This window comes from Triturus cristatus, chromosome 2_1 (assembly GCF_964204655.1).
Source record: "Triturus cristatus chromosome 2_1, aTriCri1.1, whole genome shotgun sequence".
Taxonomy (NCBI): Eukaryota; Metazoa; Chordata; class Amphibia; order Caudata; family Salamandridae; genus Triturus; species Triturus cristatus.
This window is the reverse complement of record NC_140581.1, coordinates 853,405,272-853,426,829: the sequence shown is the minus strand read 5'-3', so window position 1 is coordinate 853,426,829 and position 21,558 is coordinate 853,405,272. Positions and strand designations below refer to the sequence as shown.

The 21,558-nt window shown below is 46.0% G+C and overlaps 1 protein-coding gene across 3 annotated transcripts in view; it reads left to right on the top strand.

Annotated features, from left to right (window-relative positions):
- Positions 1 to 21,558, top strand: part of SMARCA2 (SWI/SNF related BAF chromatin remodeling complex subunit ATPase 2) — a 1,761,756-nt gene that overhangs the window by 255,380 nt on the left and 1,484,818 nt on the right. For all 3 annotated transcript variants that reach the window (XM_085632958.1, XM_085632957.1, XM_085632956.1), the window contains exons 6-8: positions 5,912 to 6,161; positions 12,038 to 12,164; positions 20,722 to 20,895. In XM_085632958.1, coding sequence (XP_085489084.1) covers positions 5,912 to 6,161; positions 12,038 to 12,164; positions 20,722 to 20,895 — 551 coding nt within the window. The remainder of the gene's footprint in view (positions 1 to 5,911; positions 6,162 to 12,037; positions 12,165 to 20,721; positions 20,896 to 21,558) is intronic.

Sequence of the window (21,558 nt, the reverse complement as noted above, 5' to 3'; positions counted from 1 at the left end):
ACACTCGGCTACTCAGCACAGTTTGGCTAGCCCACAAAAAATAATAAAAACCAAAGCAAACCCAAAATGAAGTACATCCCTCCCCAACTACCCCCCTCCCTGCTTCCCTGCCAGACGGACCCCCAACTATCCGCCCCCCCCAACTTAGCAGAGTGACTTATTCCCATGAACAGTACTTGCGTGCGGGGGGAGAAGTCCGTGGAAAGCTGGCTGTCCCCTCCTCAAAGACATGATATCAACAAGAACATGCCACAGCTCAGTCCTTAATGACGTTACTCTGGAACTCGTGCCCACCACCGTCAAGTGGGCAGATCATGGTATACATATCTTGGACCTGTAGCCATTGTCCTACTTGAGCATTGCAAAGCCATAGAGCCTCTCTCCATCCCGGCCGGTCTCAAGTATGCCGCATCTCCGTATTTCAGTCCTGAACCACGGTCGGTTTCGTACGCTCATCCTCACTCTCTCTTTCGCGTTCCACGGCGTCTGTCTCTTTTCTGTGCTGCTGCTGACGTCTCTCCGATCTTCCGGATCCTTCCACCCGTCGCCAGCCCTCGAGCCAGTCATGGGCCTCTTCTGGGTTTTCGAAGAACCAGGTTTTTCTATCCGCCACCACACGCAGCTTCGCAGGAAACCGCATGGAGTATGGTAATTCCTTACGTCTGAGTTATTTCTTAATCTCCACAAAACTCCTGCGACGTTTAGTTACTGCCGCCGTATAATCCGTGAAGGACACCACTGAATTTAGGATGCGCAGCGTTGGAGCCACCCTTGCTGTTTGTAGTATAGCGTCTCTATCCTGTAAATTGAAGATACGGACCACAACTGGCCTAGGGTGAGCCCCGGGTTTGGGCCTGCCCCCCGGTACCCTGTGCGCCCTCTCCACCGAGAAGTTCGAAAGTCCTCGAGGTTGAAGTCTTTGTTTTATGAGATCCTCAACGTATAGATCCATGGCTGGACTCCCTTTACTTTCGGGAATACCCGTAATACGGACGTTGTTGCGCCGCGAGCGCCCTTCTTGATTGTCCAGTTTCTCAGCCATAATTCTATTTTCTGCTTCCAGATGACCGGCCCTTTGAAGCAACGCAGTAGTGTCCTTGGACAAGGATTTTGTCACTTGTTCATCCTCCGTGACCCTGGCCGTCATCTTTTGAAAGTCTGCTCTCAATAAGGAGACATCAGTCGAGATGGACCCTACTGTGGATTGCACCTTAGCCAGAGCCGCCATAATATCTTCTAGTGTCACTTTTGTCGCTCCCTCCAGATCTGAGTCCTTGTCTGGAACGTCTTTGCGCTCAGGCGGAGTGGGAAGGCCCTTTTGGAAAGCATACTTGTCCAATTTGCCTTGCGAGTTTGTGCGTGGGCCCCTGCCCCCCATTGTCGCCCAGTCCTGTACTGCGCCGATCGGTAATCGCCGCCACCTGCCGCGGGAGCACACTCCACGCGCGGCCTGTCGGTTTTCCCGACACGCTGGAAGTTGATGGGGCGGGGGATCGGCGAGGCACCGTCAAGGAAAGCGCGCCAAATCACCAGCGACACCTGAGCACACCGCACCCAGTCTCTTCTAGGTTATCAAGCCTCTGTTCCAAGCTGCGCCAGCCTTATACAAAGGTCGTCGATGGTGTACGCCTGGGCCCCGGGGAAAAGTTCTTATTGAATTTATGCCACCCCCGACACATCAGGGGCCGGTCCGAGTGGTGCACTGCGTCTTGTAACCCCCACCACAGCAGGGGCACGGTGATCCAATTAGGGTTTATACCCTAAGTCTATAGGGGGCCGTTAGTCTGGGTGTATGGAAGCAGCCCGGAACCCACTCGGTAGCACAGGTCTCATCCGGCCACAGGCGCCCAGCCCCTCCTCTCTTCAGCGCGCTTCAATCTCTGTCAGCTCCGGTCACACCGGGCCCGATGCGCTGACCGCGATGCCTCCACCGCAGCGGGTCGTCCCGGCGCGCCACTCACCACACGTGGCCCGCAGCAGCCCTGCAGGCTCCCCGTAGGTGTGCGGGGGGGCGAGGGAGGCACCGGACGCGGACAGCAGCGACGCCCAGGCACAGCTCCCGGCAGCCTCCGTCCGCCGAAATCGCAGGCGTCAATCTACGCTGTTCGGGCGCCACAGCGCACCTTCGAGGATCCCAGCAGCACGCCAGTCCCCGGCTTCATCCACGCAGCAGGGCCGCTACCCTTGGTACGCGCCCTCCGGCAGTGCACGGGACCCGCACTGGCCGCCAAGCAGTGCGCCCAACGCCTCACGCCCTCGGCTTTCGGAACGTGTCTTCAGAGGCAGGATAAGTGTCCGGATTCTGGACGGATTTATTGCGGAGCCGACGCTTCCCTCGGAGCTCCTCTAGGTCGCGGCCATCTTGGTCGGCTCGCCCATCCGGTTTTTAATAAATTAAGGCACTACTACCTCTATTCTGCCAGTGATTGATTTAGTGAGAATTTTGTGAAGTATAGTTGAGGTCAAAATTGGCCTGTAAGTAGCATAATATGGCAAATTTTCTTCTGGCTTCGCTCTTATTGTCACTTCAGGCATGGGTCATGGTTCATGGATTTCACTCGCACCCCTACTATGCATTTGCTGTAGTGTCCCTTTCCTCTTCTCTACCTCTAGAATTCCCCTTCCTCCACCTCCCTCTTCTACTTCTCTACTACACCCTCTGCAAGTCTTCCTATCTAATCTCTCTCCCTTCTTGCTCTCTTATCCCCCTTCCAGAAGCTGCTTGATATCCCCTATGGTGCGTATGGTTTCACCAACTTCTAGTTTTTATGCAAGACCTTGGGTTGCATTATTGTTTTTACAGTAAAGCACATCTGTACCTTCTGTGCTATAAACATATATAAAATTAAAAAAACAAATAAATAATGCACTAAATATTTTTAGGAGAACAGGTTGGATTAGGGGTTTTAATCCCTCAAAGAAATGTGTTGGATTGTTATCAGGTGTATCTGCAATATTCTTGTTGGGAGATTTTCCACCACCAGTTTAGCTTTAGTTCTTCTGCCAAGAATTCCTCACTTATTGTCACTCTGTATGAGTTGAACTTGCAGGGACAATGGAGACAGTATTATTTTTCTTAGACCTGATTGTCTACCATTTATATTGATATACAACCGTGTTCTCCAGCAAGTAGCTTGTGAGCTACTCGTTACTCTCAAGCTACATACTGGTAGCTGGAGAGTAACCAGTAGTTCACAAGTTACTTGTTGGAGAAGCCGGTTATATATCTCCAGTATGCAGCCCAGCTTATCAAATTATATGCTTTTGCTTAGTTTAATTAATAAATGTATGGCAAAATTGAATAGCATGTATTCAAGATCGAAATGTGTGTATCTTCAGAACCCATAACCTGATGTTGGGAGAAAATGGTTGAATTTCCAATTTCAACAATCGAATCATTATGCTGGGTAACAAGAAACATGTTATTTCAGCTCTAATATATCATTTAGAGTGCACATGTGCTTTAGAAATCCATGTTATGTTATGTTTAAAGCTAATATTTGAGTGATAAATCAGGTGGCGTTGAGGAGATTTATTGTTACCTCTGTGCTGGGGGTATTACGCTATGACTGTTCTGTATTACTCATGTACAGGTATTGCAAATTGATAAAGCCTTTTTTTAATATTATTGCTGGCAACCCTGCCTGATCCATTGAGATGATCACTGCTGATAAATTTGAATGGCATGTCCCTCAATGTAATTTTGTCTGATGTGGTCACTATGACAATAATAATATTGGTAGTTCAGAGATTTTCAATGAACATAAGTAGCAGGACGCAAAGATATGTGTACTCACTCTCTGAGGTAAAGAAGGTGCTGGGACTACCACCAGACCCTGAACTCGGAAGACAAGTTCCATGGTTGCAGATCAGACTGCTCAGAACTCCTGCAGTTATGACAAACCATGTGTCACAACAGGACCTGTTGGGGCCCGTGCCCAAATAGCAGAAAAAGCCAAAGATAGTGCGATACCACACTTTGAAAATGGAAAATGAATCCCTCCCAAGAGCTGCTTCCCCATCGGACACCCATACAATCACAGATACCTGAAAGTACTAAAATCTGTGCTCTTTCCAATTGAGGCCCAAAAAAAGGGCCAGGAAAAGGACAGGTAGACAACACTTATCCCCCCCTACAAACCAAGCTCTCTAGTTTGTATCCACCATGGTCCTAGGTCCCCCGCTCTGGCTGAATTTACCTATTCTTTCCTCGTTGGGAATTATTCTATTTCCCTGCTTGGAAGATGGAAAAAGTGTACTGGTTGGACCTGGTTGGCCTCTTTTCTTCATTATCTCTGTGTTCTTTACATGTCTGTGTTTTATTTCTTGTTTAATTGTGTCAGGACAGAAGGAATGTACAGGAATTGAGGGATCTCATATTTTAGTGTGTGGAGGTTGACGGTAACTGTGCAAGAGTTGATCCTTATATTTTTAGGATGACTAATCCGCAAAACCTATTTAAATTCCTTTCATTTAATGTGCGGGGCCTGAACTCCCCTTACAAGTGGCAACAGTTGACGATACCCCCTCCAACGCAATCCTGATGGTATCTTTCTTCAGACCACAAGCGCATGCTCCATCTCAAATACCCCCATCAATTTTGGGCCTCCTCCAGTAGTATAACAGCCGGTGTTTTGTGGGAACTACATATCGGGCTAAAGTCCCTTACAGTTGTCAGAGACGTAGACGGTTGCTTCCTCAAGCTGAAAGCACAGAGGAGAAAGACAAAGTTTACAATGTTAAACCTATATTCTCCTAATTCAAGCCAAGATACTTACCTTCTCACCTAGTTGAGGGAATAACTCCACAACTTCAAATATGACATTATAGCAGGGTCAACTTTAATCTGCAATAAGACAGAGAGGCAACGCAAGTAGGAATCCAATTTCTAGTAATTTATTTGTTCAGAAAGTCCAGCCATCAATGTTTTGACGCTCCCAGCCAGTCATGTTAAAAAAAAATCTATTCACTGTTTCTTCATATTAAAACAGTCAAAAACAGCCAAAGCGTTACGCTCATACATGAGCTTCATCAGGGCTGTAATATACAAATTAGCAAAATATTAAAAACATCTACTTGTAAAGTTTGAAACATCATCTACATTTTTAATTACATTCCACCAATATCAAATGCAATGTATTTGCATTTAGACTTTTGTCAGCAAAAAAGAATATTTCATCAGATGCAATATTCGTACCTTTCCCTATGTATAACCTAGCAGGATAATATTATTGAAGGTTGTGTCATATTGGATATCTGTATATACTAGTTCACTGGCCGTTATGCTTCATAGCCTGGCAAAATAAGGCTTATTGGAACCCACCACTGACACTAACTAGACTTCATGGATGCACCCTCTTACTCCTTCATACTTTGTTTTATTTTGTATGTTTAATCCTCGATTGCCATGTTCAGTTTACAACAACCTCCCTGTTTGTTGAAGGGTGGTGTTGAGGGTTATTTTTTCATATTCTCTCTTTGGGTATGCTACTGGATATTTTAAAAACTTTTGATTATAATCTGATAACTGACAAAGCCAATGATATTTTTTTCTGCTCAAGTTAAACATTTTCAATAAAATATTTAAATGAGAAGTTGTGGTTGATGTAACAGCATGCATTTATGTTGTAAACTAAATCTAAAATGACTTCAGCCAAGCAAGGCATTTTGTGGTCTCGGAGATATTCTCGTAAAGGAGCACTGTATTCCTTGGACACACTGTCACTGATGAGTGACAGTATGTTATATTCGTTCATTTATTTTTGACAAAAGTTACCCATTTTTACGTGATTGCAAGGAAGGGAATTGGGTATTCTCTATATAACATTATTGGCGTTTCTTAGCATTTGTCTTTGATTTAGTTGCAGAGCGTTTTGGAAAACCTAATGAGGCATGATTTAATTTATTTCAGGTCAAGGGTCAGAATTAAGTGCTCCCACAGCACCCCCAAAGCCTCCAGTGCCACCTCCAAGCGGAAGGCCATCACCTGCACCTCCAGCTGTCCAGCCTTCTTCTGTTATGCCTGGTCCATCTGTGCCACAGCCAACTCCTGGGCAGCCTGCACCTATAGTTCAGTTACAGCAAAAACAGAACCGAATCAGCCCTATCCAAAAACCACAGGGTTTAGACCCTGTTGAAATTCTACAGGAGAGGGAATACAGGTAACGTGTGGTTCTCATTTTCAAACTTCTGAAGTGTATTGGGGAAAGTGGAACTATACATTTGTGATTAGATTCTTTACTAGGTTTATGGAAAATTATGGTTGAGTTCAAGGTTTCTGCACGCCTGTACATCTGCTGCATTGACAAAAAGCATGGCTCAGCCCAAAGTGTTCATCTGCTGTAAGCATCATGTTTATGCAGAAAGAGTTAAGTGCATTGGGGGCTCCTTCTACCCTCTCCAGCATTAATTTGAATTTGTAACAATGGGAAACATTCTACTTAGTTTGTCAGGGATAAGAAACCAGCATGTAATCATTGTAAATCTTAACTACTTATTTTGGCCTGATTTGTTTTTTGAGATGATATCCCCTCACAGGGCATTCCAGGATCTCTTTAAAGTGCCTCTTTTTATCATTTTACCAATTTCCCCACATACCCTTATTTCCGTTGTTTATCGGGATTTGTCATTAATGTATAAAGTTTTAGGCCAGTCCATTTGTTTCGTCTAACTTAATCGCTAACTTTTCCAAATCTGCCTGTTGCCTGTTTACAGCTGCTTAATTTTTTAGACATATTGCATGGTGGTGTAGCTGCTAATACCAACACTTTTTCAATTAACCCCAAAGCCCTGCTTACAATTCTTAACAAATCTGATTTGCCCCCCTCCCTCACATCCACTACATTCACCTTCTCACCAGTTTTTGTATTGTATTGATCTTAATGGTGGCAGGAATATTGTATGGTCATAAGAGGTGCTAGAGGAATTCGTAGGGCAGTGCTTGTAATTTGACTACAACAAAGCTGTGTGGTTCTTGCTTTTCTCTGAAGCCATGTCACATCCCAAAGTGCCCTCCCAACTATCGCCTAATTCTGTGGATTGATTCCACTGACCAATGGGTGTTCCCACTGGCCATTTGCCCCAGAATCTGGCATTGGGTCGCCTTATAATTCCTAATGTCTGGGAATCTCACTCCCCACCCATCTGTTGCTTGGTGCTTTTAGAATTGGGTGTGATATCAGTGCTGGTTTGCCTTGCAACCCCATTTTCAACATTATCAACACAAACTAAAGAGTCTGACAGACATAAATCAATCTTTATATGATTACCTTTTTTCATTGTGGTCATCCTTCCCCGTAATGAAATATGTTGCACAGTCTGTCTTGATCCTTCAATAGTCTGTCTAGCAATGGTGTTATTTTGATCTTAAGTCAAAGATTTTGGATGTATTCAGGAATCCCAGATACCTTAAGGAGCGATCACTCACTTCAAAATTCTGAGGTTTCTCCCTGCATGATGCAGTTGTATCAGTAAAAACTTGTCTGAATTAACCATAGAAACCGAGGTCCTCCTAAATGTTTCCTGTAGCGCCAGTAAGGAGGGTTATTAAATTCTGCATTTCAGTCATTTATAGCAGCCAACATCTGCAAATAACAAGATCTTATTAACTGTACCTCCATATTCTAGGCCCTTGGTGTCTTAATGCCACCATGCCATCTCCAGGGGTACGATTTCCATTACAAAAGGAGTGGGGACATTGCTCATTCTCCTTTCATACCGCTGTCTGAGAATACACCATTACTCAAGATACTAGCGCTTGGATGCATATAAGGCCCAATGACCATCCCGATCCAGCCTGAACATCACCTCTTAAAAAATGAACAGCTAACCCTATCAAAGGCCTTCTCAACATCTGGTGCCAACAAGGCCAATGATATTCTTTTTCTGTTTGACCTTTTTACAAGGTGAGCCGTCCTCTGGGTGGACATGTAGCTTATTGCTATTCGTTTTTGTTTTCAAGGCTCTCGCCAGCAAAGTGTGGGTTTAGGCACAGGTTTACCATCACCTTTGGCCATTTTATACACATGTGGGTTAATTTTGGTCTCAAATCATTCTTACTTTAATTAAGCTACTGCTGGAGCAGACTGAGGAAGAATTATTTTGGGTTTGCTTTTTAGGTCTCGCCTGGCGTTGGAGCGCGCATGCGCTCCTTGCCTGCGAGAGCTATAGTAAACAAGTCAGTTTGGAGAAGGGGACTCGAGCCCTGCCCCTCATTTCCTTTGGGTAGTGTTTTTCGTTGCCTCCCTTTAGCTTTTTGCAGGACTGGCTCTCCTGATTCACGGCTGTCGTGTAGACTTTTCTGATCTGCTTGTTTATTTAAGAAGCAGATCAGAAAAGTCTTCACAACAGCTGTGAAGCAGGCATGGAGCTCAGAGGCGCACAGGGTCAAGGGGAGGACAAGGCATTGCGAGCGCTTGTTTTTTAAAGTGGGGCAAAATAGTTTTTTGTTTCTATCACACAGTTGACAAAAAGTGTTCTTCGTTTTCAATGTGGTGCTGCCTTCCAAGATTATGGGACGAGGTTAGGTACCATGTACTCTTTTTTTTCTTTTTTTTACACTAATAGCAAGTTTTGAACAAAGTGGATTTTCCTTTTTCTGCAGTGGTGTGAATCTTTACACATGCAGCCTTCCACTGGTATTTCCTATGGGATAAGGACTGTACAGATGAATATTTGGGTTCTCTCCACCGGCACTCATGCTGAAATGGTGAAATCAGAGTGAAATGCTGAGGAAAGGGGGCCCAGCACAGAGAAGACAAGCGGCGGCTGCACTGTGCACGCGCGGAGGATGTTGACACTCTTTTCCACCCCCTCCCCCAGGTGTCACCGTTAAATTAAAGTGGTGTAGTAGTCAGCTGTTGCATGTCGTAAACCCACACCCGCCCCCAGCAGACAAATAAACTTTTGATGTGAAAATCTGCAGTTTTATAAATGCCATCCTGCAGGCCGGCTTCAGCCTGGGAAAGTGGCCCGGCTTTGGGGCGGGGGAGCTTTGAAGGTGTCTAGTGCTTGGGTTAATGACCACATTAAATGCTCCTAACAGGAAGTGGGCTCTGATATCCCTCCTCCCGACTGGCCCACCTGCCCGGGCGGCTATTGTCCCCTTCAGTCGAGCACCATTTGCACAATAAAGAGGGGGCTGTTTGATCGCCAAGCTTCCCCTCTGTCCCTGGTGCCAGAGAGTCGCACACCTACGGGCTCATCCACATACCCCTGGTGATGCCTTCTGAATACCCCTTCACACCTGCATATCCTACAGGAGATGCAGTAACAAAGAGGGGCAGCGTCTGCCCCTAAACCATGCTTTTTGGCAGGGTAACACTGCAAGTGGTATGTTGCCTGTGGATTAAATCGAGCATGCAGGAGTTTTATGCAGGTCGTATGTGGTTTAGTCAGGTTCACATACTCCCGTGTTTCAGCAGATTAGGTGATTCAGGCGGAAGGTGAAAGCGATTTTCCCCGGATCACACATTTTCCCCAAGTGAGAAACTAAAATTATTCTCTTGTCTCTTCGTGGTGCCGGACAGCTTAATCACTAGTGCACTTCATGACGTCAATTCACCAAAATGCCTGCAGTAGCGGAAGTGACATCACATGCCCCTTGACCTTCACTTTCACTCGCACATAAATGCTTATACATACACAGGCATTCACGCGTACATACACACACTCTGCCTACATTTGCACACACATTCACACATACACACTCGCTCTTACATAAACACACTTACAACTGTAAGCACGCACACAACATACGTACATTTAAGGGCATTTTTTTTACTTACCTCAGTGTTCTGGAAAAGTCATGTTCCAGCTATTTGTACTCCATTTTTTTATTAAACTAACAGTGAATAATTTAATATTATTCACTATTAGTATAATAAACAAGCATTGGCATAGCCAATAGGTCTCGCCTTTGGGACCTTATAAGTGTTTAGTTATCCAGCACAATATCCTTGGTGCAACAGCATTAACTGTTGCATGGCTAAACACTTATAAGGTCCCAAAGGCGAGACCCTTGTGTTCTCTCTTCTTTTGTTGCTCCATGCCTACATACCACTCTATCTCGGTCTGTCCCTCTCTTGGAACTCTGCCTTCTCCTAATCTCTCTGCCCTTGGTGCACTTTGTCTAGCAGCAACAGTAGCCAAAGTCCCATGTTGAGGATATAACGTTCTCACAGACCAGGGGCACCCTCTATGGTGTGGACAGGCAGATCGCTGCCATTCCTTCTGCCGGGTCACAGTTGTTCTCCAGCTCTTCACATGATATTTTTAGAGTACTGTCATTGCTCTTGATTTGCATTTAGCAGCTGGCTTGGTCTGGCTAGTCCAAAACGTCATGCATGTACAGCCTCCATCTTGGCTGATCAGCAACTCCCTCGAAATTCACAGTTCAAGTGCCCACTTCCCATAAAGCATTCAAACTTGAGGAATCTGGCTGAAATATTGTTGTCCATATTGACAGGTTTCATCTTGGTAGCAAGGATTTGTAGAATGCTTACTTATCCAGTTTGTTGCTGTTGGAAGTACACTACCAATACAGCATACTTTGTTTTTGAAAATGTTGGTGTGTATGAAAACTTTTGACCCTTGGTAGCAGCAGGGGGAAAAAAATCTTTTGTATAATTGAATTAACATGATGCAAAATATGTGATGCTTGCTTCGTTTTATTCAAACAAATTTGATAATAATTAGAAGAATAAACGCCATAAATTTAAATGACAAATCTATCTTTCAGTTTAACTTTGGAAAACTCTGATTTTGACTGTGCTTCTTCACTTGAGCATAGCGATTAGAATCTTACTGTATCTAACCATTTCTCTTACAGTTTGTGATTTTTGTTTAGCAGATAGGATACTGAAATTGTTAACATTTTCAATAATTGTCATCCTGGCAGACTTTTCATCACATATGGTAGCACTTTTGGCGCAATTGAGGTTTCTAGGCTCTGCTGAGCTGTTTCATTGAAACAACAAAATATGTTGGGTGAAATGCTTGCAAAAGTCTTAGCCACTGGCAGTCACTCATGCCACATACCAGTCGATCATTTTCTGCCCACTGCACCACTCTAGAGAGGGAGCAATCAATCATGCAAATTATTATTAGTCCTCCTGCTGGAAAGATAAGCCCAAACTGCTGGGCCATGTTTTCTCCACATGGGAACACACAACCTAAGACTGGTTTCAGGCCTGTTGTGCCTCATCCGTGAGGGGTAGCTTGGTTCCTGTGGTGCAAGTACAGGACCCACGTCTGAGCAGAACCACAGGATTCCCCTTTCTCTAGGTTCCTCCTAAAACAACCCAGGCCACTTTAATCTCCTCCTTGCCTATTCGCATTCTGGCAACAGAAAGACCATATTTTGGACGAGGCCAGACCCACTCTCCCCCTGTCATTCATTGCATACGGTTTGTTTGGGTTTACCTACTCGCAGAGGTACCCCCATGTGATTTTCCTCCCTTCTGTCCAGAACGCTTTTTTCTTTCTGTGCTAAATATTCGGTCTGACTTTCGTTTTGCATCTTTCACCTCCCATCTTTCCTGATCTCCCAAAAGCACACTTTTCTTTCTTCCTACAATAGCTTATTCCTCTTATTGTGTTCCAAACACTTTCCTGCTCAGACTCAAAATGAAAATCCCTCCTTCGATCCTCTTTGTGTATACAGTATATTTGAAGAAATTGTTACACCTCCGAGAGTGTTCACAGATTGCTTGCGGAGATGTATTTTTAAGGTGCCAATATTTTCAAAAGCAAATTCTCCACTAAAATTATCATGCAACATTTGGGAACCTACCACTAACATCATGCCATTTCACTACCTGGGATGTATTGTTGGGGTTTATTTGATTTGTGGCTTTACTATTTTAATGATGATTGATCAAAGTGTTTAAAACGGATTGAATAGTTTGGATGTGGCAAATTGCAGGTCCGGTATCAGGAATTGAAAGGGGAGTGGGGGGATTAGAAAGAAATGGTTGTGGAGGTTTGACATTTGGGCTAGTTTGTGATACTGAACCAGTCTTACTGTTATTTTCTTTAGGCTACAGGCCCGCATAACACACAGAATCCAAGAACTCGAGAACTTGCCAGGATCATTACCTCCAGATTTGCGAACCAAAGCTACAGTAGAGCTGAAGGCACTTAGGCTACTGAATTTCCAACGGCAGGTAAGGCTTTTAAGAAAGTACAGAGTGGTGCTGTCACTAGCTTTCCCTGTTTACAGGGTATACTAAGTTTGGAAGCCCCCATTTTCATCAGGCTTCCTCCTTAGAGGCTTTCCCTCGTAAAAATGTTTAATCATGTTTACCATATTAGCACATTATATTTATTTTACTTTTGGGGCGTTTCTATAGCAAAACCACATTTTGAAATACTATTGGAGTAATATTCTCATAGAAAATCATTAAGGGTGAAACGGGGACCCGCCACCCAAGGACATCGGACAAATTCTGGACCACCCTGGTCCAGTACTGACAAACCACTTGACAGGTCCACACCAGGTGGTAGAAATCCGCTGGGTCGGTGCAGCAACGAGGACAGGAAGTAGGAAGGATACCTGCTCGACTAAGGCTAGCTGGAGAAAGGTAAGCAAAATATAGATGGTATGTCTGTACCAGCCTTAGTCGCGCGGAGATAGTTAGGTCCGGAGGGGCCATCAAGGCATTCTGCCAGTCATCATCTTCCATGGGCCCACCCAACTTCCCCAAAGGGCTCTAAGCTGGTGTAGGGAACCAGGGAAATTAATCACAAGAGTACAATCAATTTGGGAGATTCCCCCTCAGCCCAGGTGACCCATAAGAAGTTTCGCTTCTAGGGGTTAAACTCCTGGAGGGCTTTAATTGATTGGGTATGAACGTGGAGAGCATGTCGGAGTTGAAGGTATTTATAGAACTGAGTATTGTGTAGAGTATACGTCCGTTGAAGGTCTTGAAAGGAATATATATGCTTTCACGACCACACATCTCCCAGTCGTGTGATACCAATAATGTTCTAAAATCTAAAACCACGGAGCACCGCCACCTCCCCCAGCCAGGTGCAGTGCCAAAGAGGGGTTTGTTGTGAGTGCAGCCCTCCATACAAGAAACTCCACTCTAGTTACAAAAGGTATAGAAGTAGAAATCAGAGCGTGGCCTGCATGTGAGAAAAGCCCATTAATGAAAGTTCTAAGCGGTAGGTGGGATCCTGCCAACCCCCATTGAACCAGTCATGGATAACAAGAAGATGGGAGGACATATAATAAAAATAGAGAAGACATTCCTAGGCCACCATCAAAGTGTCTTCGTTGACAGTGTGTGAAGACCAGGCGCAACCTAGAACCCCGCCACAGAAATGCTCTCGTATTTCCATCCAGTTCGCAAAACCATACTGGTACAAATTAAGTGGTAAGTTCTGAAAAATGTAAAGAAATATCGGAAGAATTATCATCTTGTATTGCGCGATGCGGCCCATAACATTAAGAGGAAGGGCCTGCCATCTGGCAAGGTCCGCTTTAACTTTCCAGACCTAAGGTTGAAGATTAAGGGCCTAAATGAGTTCTGGGTGCAAAGCGACCCATAGGCCCAGATACCCAAAACTAAGCCGCCAGAGAGGAATAGTCGTCTGCCAATCAAAGCAATCTCTGGCCGATGCCAGGGGAACCAACGTAGATTTAGAAGTGTTCATCCGAAGACCCGAGGCCACTTCAAAGTGTTAAAGCAGCTGTAAACATCTAGGTGCACTAACAGCCGGGTTCGAGATACAAGAGCACGTCATCTGCATATAACGCAATGCTGTCCTCGTGGCCAACACTCCAGGTCCACCCGGAATAATGGGGGTCTGTACGTATGAGCTGAGCCAAAGGCTCTATTGCCAAGGCAAAGAGGAGGGGGACCGAGGTCAACCCTGCCTGGTCCCTCGCTCAATAGAAAAAGTAGCAGATAAGACTGCATTGACACATACTCGAGCCGTGAGGTTGAAGTAAAGGACACAGACCATGTTACGGAAGCGTGATCCAAACCCAGCGCGAGCTGTCACCAACTGAAGAGGATTCCAGTCCACCGTACCAAAAGCCTTCTCAAAAATAAATGAGGAGTAATGCTAGATCCTGCCACAATCGAAGACGGTTAGCTAGAGCCACATGAAGCCAACTAATACAATGTTGCATACTACGGGATGGCATAAAGTCACACTGATCCTGCTGCACCAAGGTGGTCAGGACCCGTTTGAGTCCATTTGCCAATACTGTGGCGAAAATTTTGACCTCCTAATTGAGAAGTGATATTGGGCGATAGTTGGCACAGGATGTTAAGGGAAGCTGTGTTTTTGGTATCAGAATTATAGTGGCTGAGTCCAGCTCTAACTGGAAAGAGCCCACGCAACAGACCTCCTTACATAAGGACAAGAAAAAGGGGAGAAGAATTTCCGGAAATGTGGCATAGTTTTCCATGGAAAAGCCGTCAGGACACGGGTCTTCCCAGAAACCAGACCGGACTATGTGTTCCCGATGTCTTCCGGCGTGAAAGGTTCGTTGAGTAGGTGGGAGTCATTGAGAGATAAACTACGAAGAAATACTGAATTTAGAAAGATATGGGATTTGGTCAGATTTCGATCTGTGGGTGTTGAATATAACTTCCTATAATGTTGCGCAAAGGCTTGTGTTATCTCAGGAAGAGATTGCCGTGAGCAACCGGTATCATCTATGATCTCAGGCACAATCCTGTTGGCTTGTTGGTGGGACGCAAACCAATAAAGCAGCTTCCCATTTTTGTCCTCCCAACCATAAATCTTGGCCGTTGTGGTCTGCCAAAGAAATTTGGCCGCTTCAAGCGAGTGGAGAAGGATTTTTTCACAGATGAGACATAACTGTTGGGAGATATCCTCTTGGTGATTCAACTCTAAGTGTTGTTCCAGGCGAAGAGCGCGAGCCTCCAGCTGGGCAATGAGAAAGGAGCACTTGTTCTCGAGCTCTAATAGGACTTTTGGCAAATACCTGTAGTACCACTTTACCAGCTGCCTACAGAGTACTAATCTGTGCAACCGACCCGTCATTAGTGTGGAAATATGCCCGAAGTTCATCCTCTAGCGACTGAACAAAAGTTTTATCCTGAAAATACCAAGCATTAAGGTGCCACATGTGGCGCAATCCAGATGGTGGCTGACCAAGATGAAGAAGTAAGGACGAATGGTCTGAAATTCTGTGTAGTAAAATTTGGACTTGTGTCCGCACCCAACAGTTGGGGTAAGGCAGTAGAATGAGATCAATCTGGGAGGGAGTATGGTGAGCTACAGATGTATGTGTAAATTGACGTTATCTAGATTACTAAGACCACCAAGCGTCACAAAGGCGCAGGGTATTGATCCAGTCAGCGAGTTGGCGAACCCCAATGTGTCTTGAGGCGGTGGGGGCTCCTGTACTATCGAGGTCGGGAATAATACCTCGTTGAAGTCGCCGCCTAACACTGTAGGCCCATGTGGAAGGTATAAAAGAAGTCTCAAGAGTTCTCAGAGGCTGGTCGATAAGGAGGTGGGCGGCTTACTAAAACAGTCACTTGCCATCTAGGATACCTTCAAGAGCACTAAAGCATCTCTATGGGTCACAAGTTGCCTGAGAAACCACAAAAGGGAAGGAACAGTGCAAAGGAATAGCTACCCCTCTTGCTCCCCGGGAGTACCCTGCATGAAAGACCCTATCGTAGCCTTTATGGGCCAGGAGGGGACATCGCTCTACTAAAAGATGGCTCTCCTGGAGCAGTAGCACCTCTGGAAGATTCCGATGGGTGAAGGAAAAGACTGCCGCCCGTTTCACTCTGTCTAATAGACCGTTAATATTCCATGATATAATACGGAGATCCATGTGGATGGGGGGTGGGGGTGGTGAGAGTTGTGGTTAGCAGGGGACCACCTGAGAAAAGGACCCACTGTAGCAGATAGTATGGTAAGAACTGCAACAATTGTATGCTAGAAGTTAGTACCGCCCTGAGATTAAAGTCATGAGTAGTGCAAACTTGTGTGCCAAGACCTAAAAGGGAAGAAAAAAGGCAAACAAGCACAACAAACATAACACTCTGATAAAAAATCAACATATTGTAAAGAAAACCCAGCCCCTCCAACTCCCGCCTCTCCCTACACTTCTACCCTAGAAGCATCTGTCACCCTGAAAAAAGGTACAGCAAGGAAAACAAAGTACTTAACATTAGAAAAATGTCAGAGCTGGGGAACCCCACCCAAGAAAACGTATTGTGAATACAGTAATCACCATTCTACACCTAAAAGCAGGCTTTTGGAACAATTAGACAGTTGGTCAGATAAGTATGGTTAGGCTAATGAGCAGGATAGTATAGATGGCATGGATTTGAATAATCATTTAGAAATGAAAACCCAATCAAATAACAGGACTGCGTGAGAGATTGGAGTCCAGGCAATCAACAGCCGTATTGGTGGATGGCGATGATGGTCGCCTGTTAGCCCCCTGCCCCTCATCCTCCACCCCAGAGGCAGGGGTCGAGGCAGTTTCAGACTATGACATTGGTTGTGTCCGTGGGGAGTGTGAAGGTGAGGTAGACTGAACAACTCTGCACCCTATCCGGCAACTGAGTGCGTTGTCTACAGGGTTTAGGCAGTGACCTTGAGTCGGGACAGCAGCAGCCTCCAGCTGGCATGAAGAGGAAGTGACTGACCAGTGCAGCTAGTGATCCTCTGTAAGATACTGTCATTTAGACTGGCTTGTTGAAGAAATGTGACTTGTGGAGATGAATGACACGGAGTCTAGCTGGAAATAACAGTCAATATTGGAGCCCTATAACTCAACTTCTGTTTAACCTCCAAGTAAGAACGCCTTCATTGTTGCACCTCACGTGTGTAGTCTGGGGGAAAGGAGAACCTTAGTATATCCACATCGGAGGTTAGAATGAAAGCGGGCCTCCGTGAGAAACGCATCCCTTTATGTGCCCTTTCAATAACAAACCATGAGGACAAATGATCACTGGGCATCCAGGATTTAATCCATCGTTCCCTGAAGTCCGCCATCTGTTGGTGTTCGGCATTCTCCATGTTCTCAGGAACTCCAATTACGCGAATGTTATTAAGCCATGAGAGATTTTCTGCATCTTTGGCTCCTCTATAGAGCTCCAATGTGTGAGCAAGTAATGTTGAAATATGAGGCTCATGAGTGGAAACTTTGTCCTCAACATTAGAGATTCGAGATTCAGCCTCTGTGATTTGGGCAGATGCTTTCGGAGATTCTGACGCATCAGTGCCATGTCCATCCTCATCTCATGACATTCGTCTCCACCGCGGCCTGCGACGTCTGGATAGCCTGCAGTATTACTGTAAGCTCACTAATGGAGAGGCGGATTTCTCGTTGTCCGAGGGGCCTGGAGAGCCATTAGCGGAGCCCGTGGTGTATTGATCCATCCGCATCTGTGTAGAAGCAGAACAGGCAGGTTTATCCTTGCCCATGGCTGATAAAAGGGTACACAATAATCTTGACACAGGTTCCCACAGCATTAGGGGCTTTCAGGGCCGCACCTCAGGAAGTGCCTAACCAGTTATAGACATAGTTCAAGCTGCAACTATCAGAAAGGGGGTAGGGGTCACCAGCAGAGGACCATATGTCACAATACCAGGATCTTCAAAGTGTTCATGAAACAACTACATTGTAATCAAAAAGGGGGGGGGGAGCTAGAAGAAGCAGTCATCCATTCTTCTTCCTGTCATGTATTCAAAATCAAAGGGAATGGATCACTTGTAACTGAAAAAAGAGGGGTTCTAAATCCGTTTCTATCCATCAATACCTAATCAAGGTATTATGAAAACCCTCAATCGCGTATCATTGATGGTGTGGCGGTTTATCTTGGTTCTCCGCCTTGTTTATACGTGTCAGCATTTTCATTGGGTCTCTTTTGTACTATGCTTCCTCCACCTGGAGGGAACCACTAATTTTTCAGTAGTGATCAGAAATGTTAGTGAAATAAAGTGAAATTGTGACGTTAAAATGTCTTTCTCACACTGCCCCAAAGTTCGTATTTATTCTGTTTGGTGTGTGAGGAGACTTATTTTAAAAGAGTATAACAAATGTGCGTGCAATAGGTCAGGTAATGTGGCCAATGCACTCGTTAGTGTCCAAAACAAAAGAAGGTCGACATGTTTCTGCCCTTCCAGTGCCCCAGGAGGGGGTCGTAGGGCGTTCTTCAGGACCTAGTGGTTGTGAGAACCGGTGTTAGCCAATTCTGAGAAGAGTTTAACGATTGACTTCATAAATTGGAGGTCTATAAGTACCTCAAGGTTAGTGTTACCTAAGGATGAAATGACATATAGTATAAAAAGAGACAAACAAGGATACAAGTACTGTTTCTGAGTACTGGTTAAAGCAGATTTAAAAATAAATATAAATGGCAATTCTTTATCATACTGTAAAACAACTACGACAGGGTCCTATATACAGCAGTCTAATACATCAGGCCTCTCAGTGGAGGGAGGCATGGACACCACAGATGAATAGGGTGAAGGCTCCGGTCCACAGTAAGGAAAGGAGTGAGCAGATGTGCCCCCAAGAAAGCACAGGAACCCACCTGCCACTGGCACAGTCCTGAGGGGTGGGCCCCTCAAAGTGACTGGCACAGGGTCCCTCTCTAAGCTGCTCCGACTGCACAACGATAGGCAATAGACCATAGTTCCGTGGGACTCCTGTGCCCATCCAAAGATGGCCGTGCCACCAGCCACAATGAGGGATTGCTGCAGCCCACACCCCATCCCGGGGCAGTTAAGCAGGTCGTAGGGGTAGGCAGGGACATAGGGCTGCGGCTTTGCTCCAGCCGCCCCCCAGTGGGCACTGAGCGGAGGTCCTGCTCGTGGACCCAGAGCCCGAAGAAGAAAAAGGAGCTAGACTCCAACGGGGCGGGGGCCCTCACCAAAGGTGTCAACACCGACCGTGCAGTATGGCCCAACCCGACGATGGCTCAGGTGGGCCTTTGTCATTGTTCTCACCTATCTGCTGCAAGCACGACCCTCAGGGGCGGGCGTGGGAGAGGATCAGAGACAGGGTCAGAGACTGGCCGCGATGCGGAATCACCGCTGCACCACAATCAAGGCCCGGGGCAAACAAGTAGGCCGGAGAGGCAGGTGGAAATGCAGGACCGCGACCCCTCGCCAGCCCAAACTCCCGCCGACTCGCGCCAGTCACTAGGCAGAGATCTTCATATTGGGCTGGGCACCCCAAGCAAAAGTTGTTCAAAGCGAAGGGGGGGGGGGAGAGGGGGCGCAGCAGGCCCTGGTGTCTTCAGCGAAGGGGAGCCCCAGGGTTTTCAGCAGAGGGGAACCTCAACTCGGAACGGTTGAGCCGACCATGCAATGCAGCAAACACAAGGAGATTATGAACTGAGCGCTGAAACTTTTCAGACACTCACCCCCAGAAACAGATCTTGTTTGAATCCATCATCGTTCTTTAGCTCACTTCGCCACCCCAGTTCAGATCCAGCTATATGCAAATCAGGCTTGACCCTGTGCCTCATGGGAACAGTCCACCCCGAACTGCCAAGCCAGGCCTTTCCTTTACCAGAAACAAGCATCCTGGGACCGGTTTCGAGGTAACGCCCCTCATCAGCCAGGCTAGCTTGAATCCAGTAGCAAAGTGAGCAAGGGACCCACGTCTGGGCATACCCTGCCAACTTAGGGCAAACAAAGCAAACACAAGGAGATGATGGACGGAGTGCTGAAACTTTTCAGACACTCACCCCCAGTCACAGATCTGGGTGCAACGCGGCTTGCCTCAGTAGCAGCGCATAAGGGCCGCTGCCAGCTGTCGATTGCCTCGGGCACCGGCACCACCTCACCAGTAGGGGCCGCGCGCTGCTTCAACGCCGGGCCAGGATCCCACTGCAGTCAATTGCTCCACTGGTAGTCGGACACCCAGGGAGGTCTCCCACCAGCAGCGCCGGGGCACCCAGGATAGGTGATGATCGCCAGCCGCACCACAGTCCCCACGCTCTTGCTGCCAGTCTGCGGCACAGGCCCCACTGCTTTGTCAGGCGCTCCGTGTACTACGGAGAGCTGCAATCGGCTGGAAAAAATCGGTTCCGTTGGCAGAGTTTACAAAGATAGCAAACAAGTTCTGAATGGTGATTACAGGTCCAGATTTATGCCGGATTACAGAGGTTCAGAGCTGAGCTGCATTAAGATGCGTCCGCCATGTTGGCCGTCTTAGCCATGCCCCTGGGACACTATATATTTAGAAGAATATTTTCGTCCATCCAAGCTTTTATTAAGCCTTTGACTTAAAGACCAGGAACAAACCATTCTGGTAAAAAGCTGTAGTAAAATAGGTTATCCTGTAACATTCTGCGCTACTGCTATGGAGCATGTGATCATAAATACTTGATAATTGTTAGATTTTGACTTGGGGCTGGGTTTTTAAATGATAATTTACATAAATTGCTTTGCTGTCTTTGTACATTGTGTATTTCGTCCACTGTAGAAGGGTTTTCTATATTTGTAGCAGATCTCGTATTCCAACAAATTTTGCATGCTTTTTCATTCAGTAATGGTGTAATTTGGATGTTTTCCGTTTGTGCTTTTTTGTTTTAGCGTTTTTTAAAATGTATTTGAAACTGTTCAGTTTAAAGAGATGAACCTTCAATTGGCAATTTCATTAAGGAAATTAGGCAGCATTAGTAATTCGAAACAAAAGTTCTCAGTTCTGCTCATTGACGGTTAACTATGAAACTCAAGTTTGTGGAATTTGTTTTGCAGTTAAGACAGGAAGTAGTAGCGTGCATGCGCCGTGACACCACCTTGGAGACGGCACTGAATTCCAAAGCTTACAAACGCAACAAACGCCAAACTCTGCGTGAAGCGCGCATGACTGAAAAACTGGAGAAGCAGCAGAAGATCGAACAGGAGAGGAAACGCAGGCAGAAACACCAGGTACTTCAGGTTTTTTTTTTTTGTTTTTTAAATCTTTTTATTGAACAGACTCGATAACATGGCATAGTATCCAACCGTCAATACAGAGGGTATCGCATGGTTCAATATACAGAGTAATACAGTAAGCATACGTTATGGAAATCACAGGGATGGGGAGACATCATCGTCGTGTGTGCGGGGAGGGGTACAGATGTTCCCACGGTACAAGTTCCAAGGGGACCATATCTTAGACCATTTACGGGGACAGCCCCGAGCCATGTACACAAACTTCTCTCTTTGCATGCACCAGTCAGTCTTTTTTCCAGTTTGTAATGGTGGGTGCATGTGGGGCCCCCCAGAGCTGCGCAATGTTCCTTTTGGCTATCATACAGCCGAATGTGACCCATTGTGCGGCATAGGTAGTGAGATCTGTAGGTTCCCAAATGTTTAGGAGGCATCTGGGCGCTTCCTGTTGGATTTCAACCCCCAGTACTTCGCTCATGATTACGTGTGTATTAGGCCAGAATTCCTGGATTGGCACACAATGCCATATAGTGTGCATGAAGGTGCCCTGGTGAGCGCATCCCCTTTTACAGGACCCGTCCGTCCGACCACCCATGTGCACCAGTTGGGGACCCGTTATGTATGTTCTGTGTAGGATTTTCAGCTGCACCAGCCGGAGTC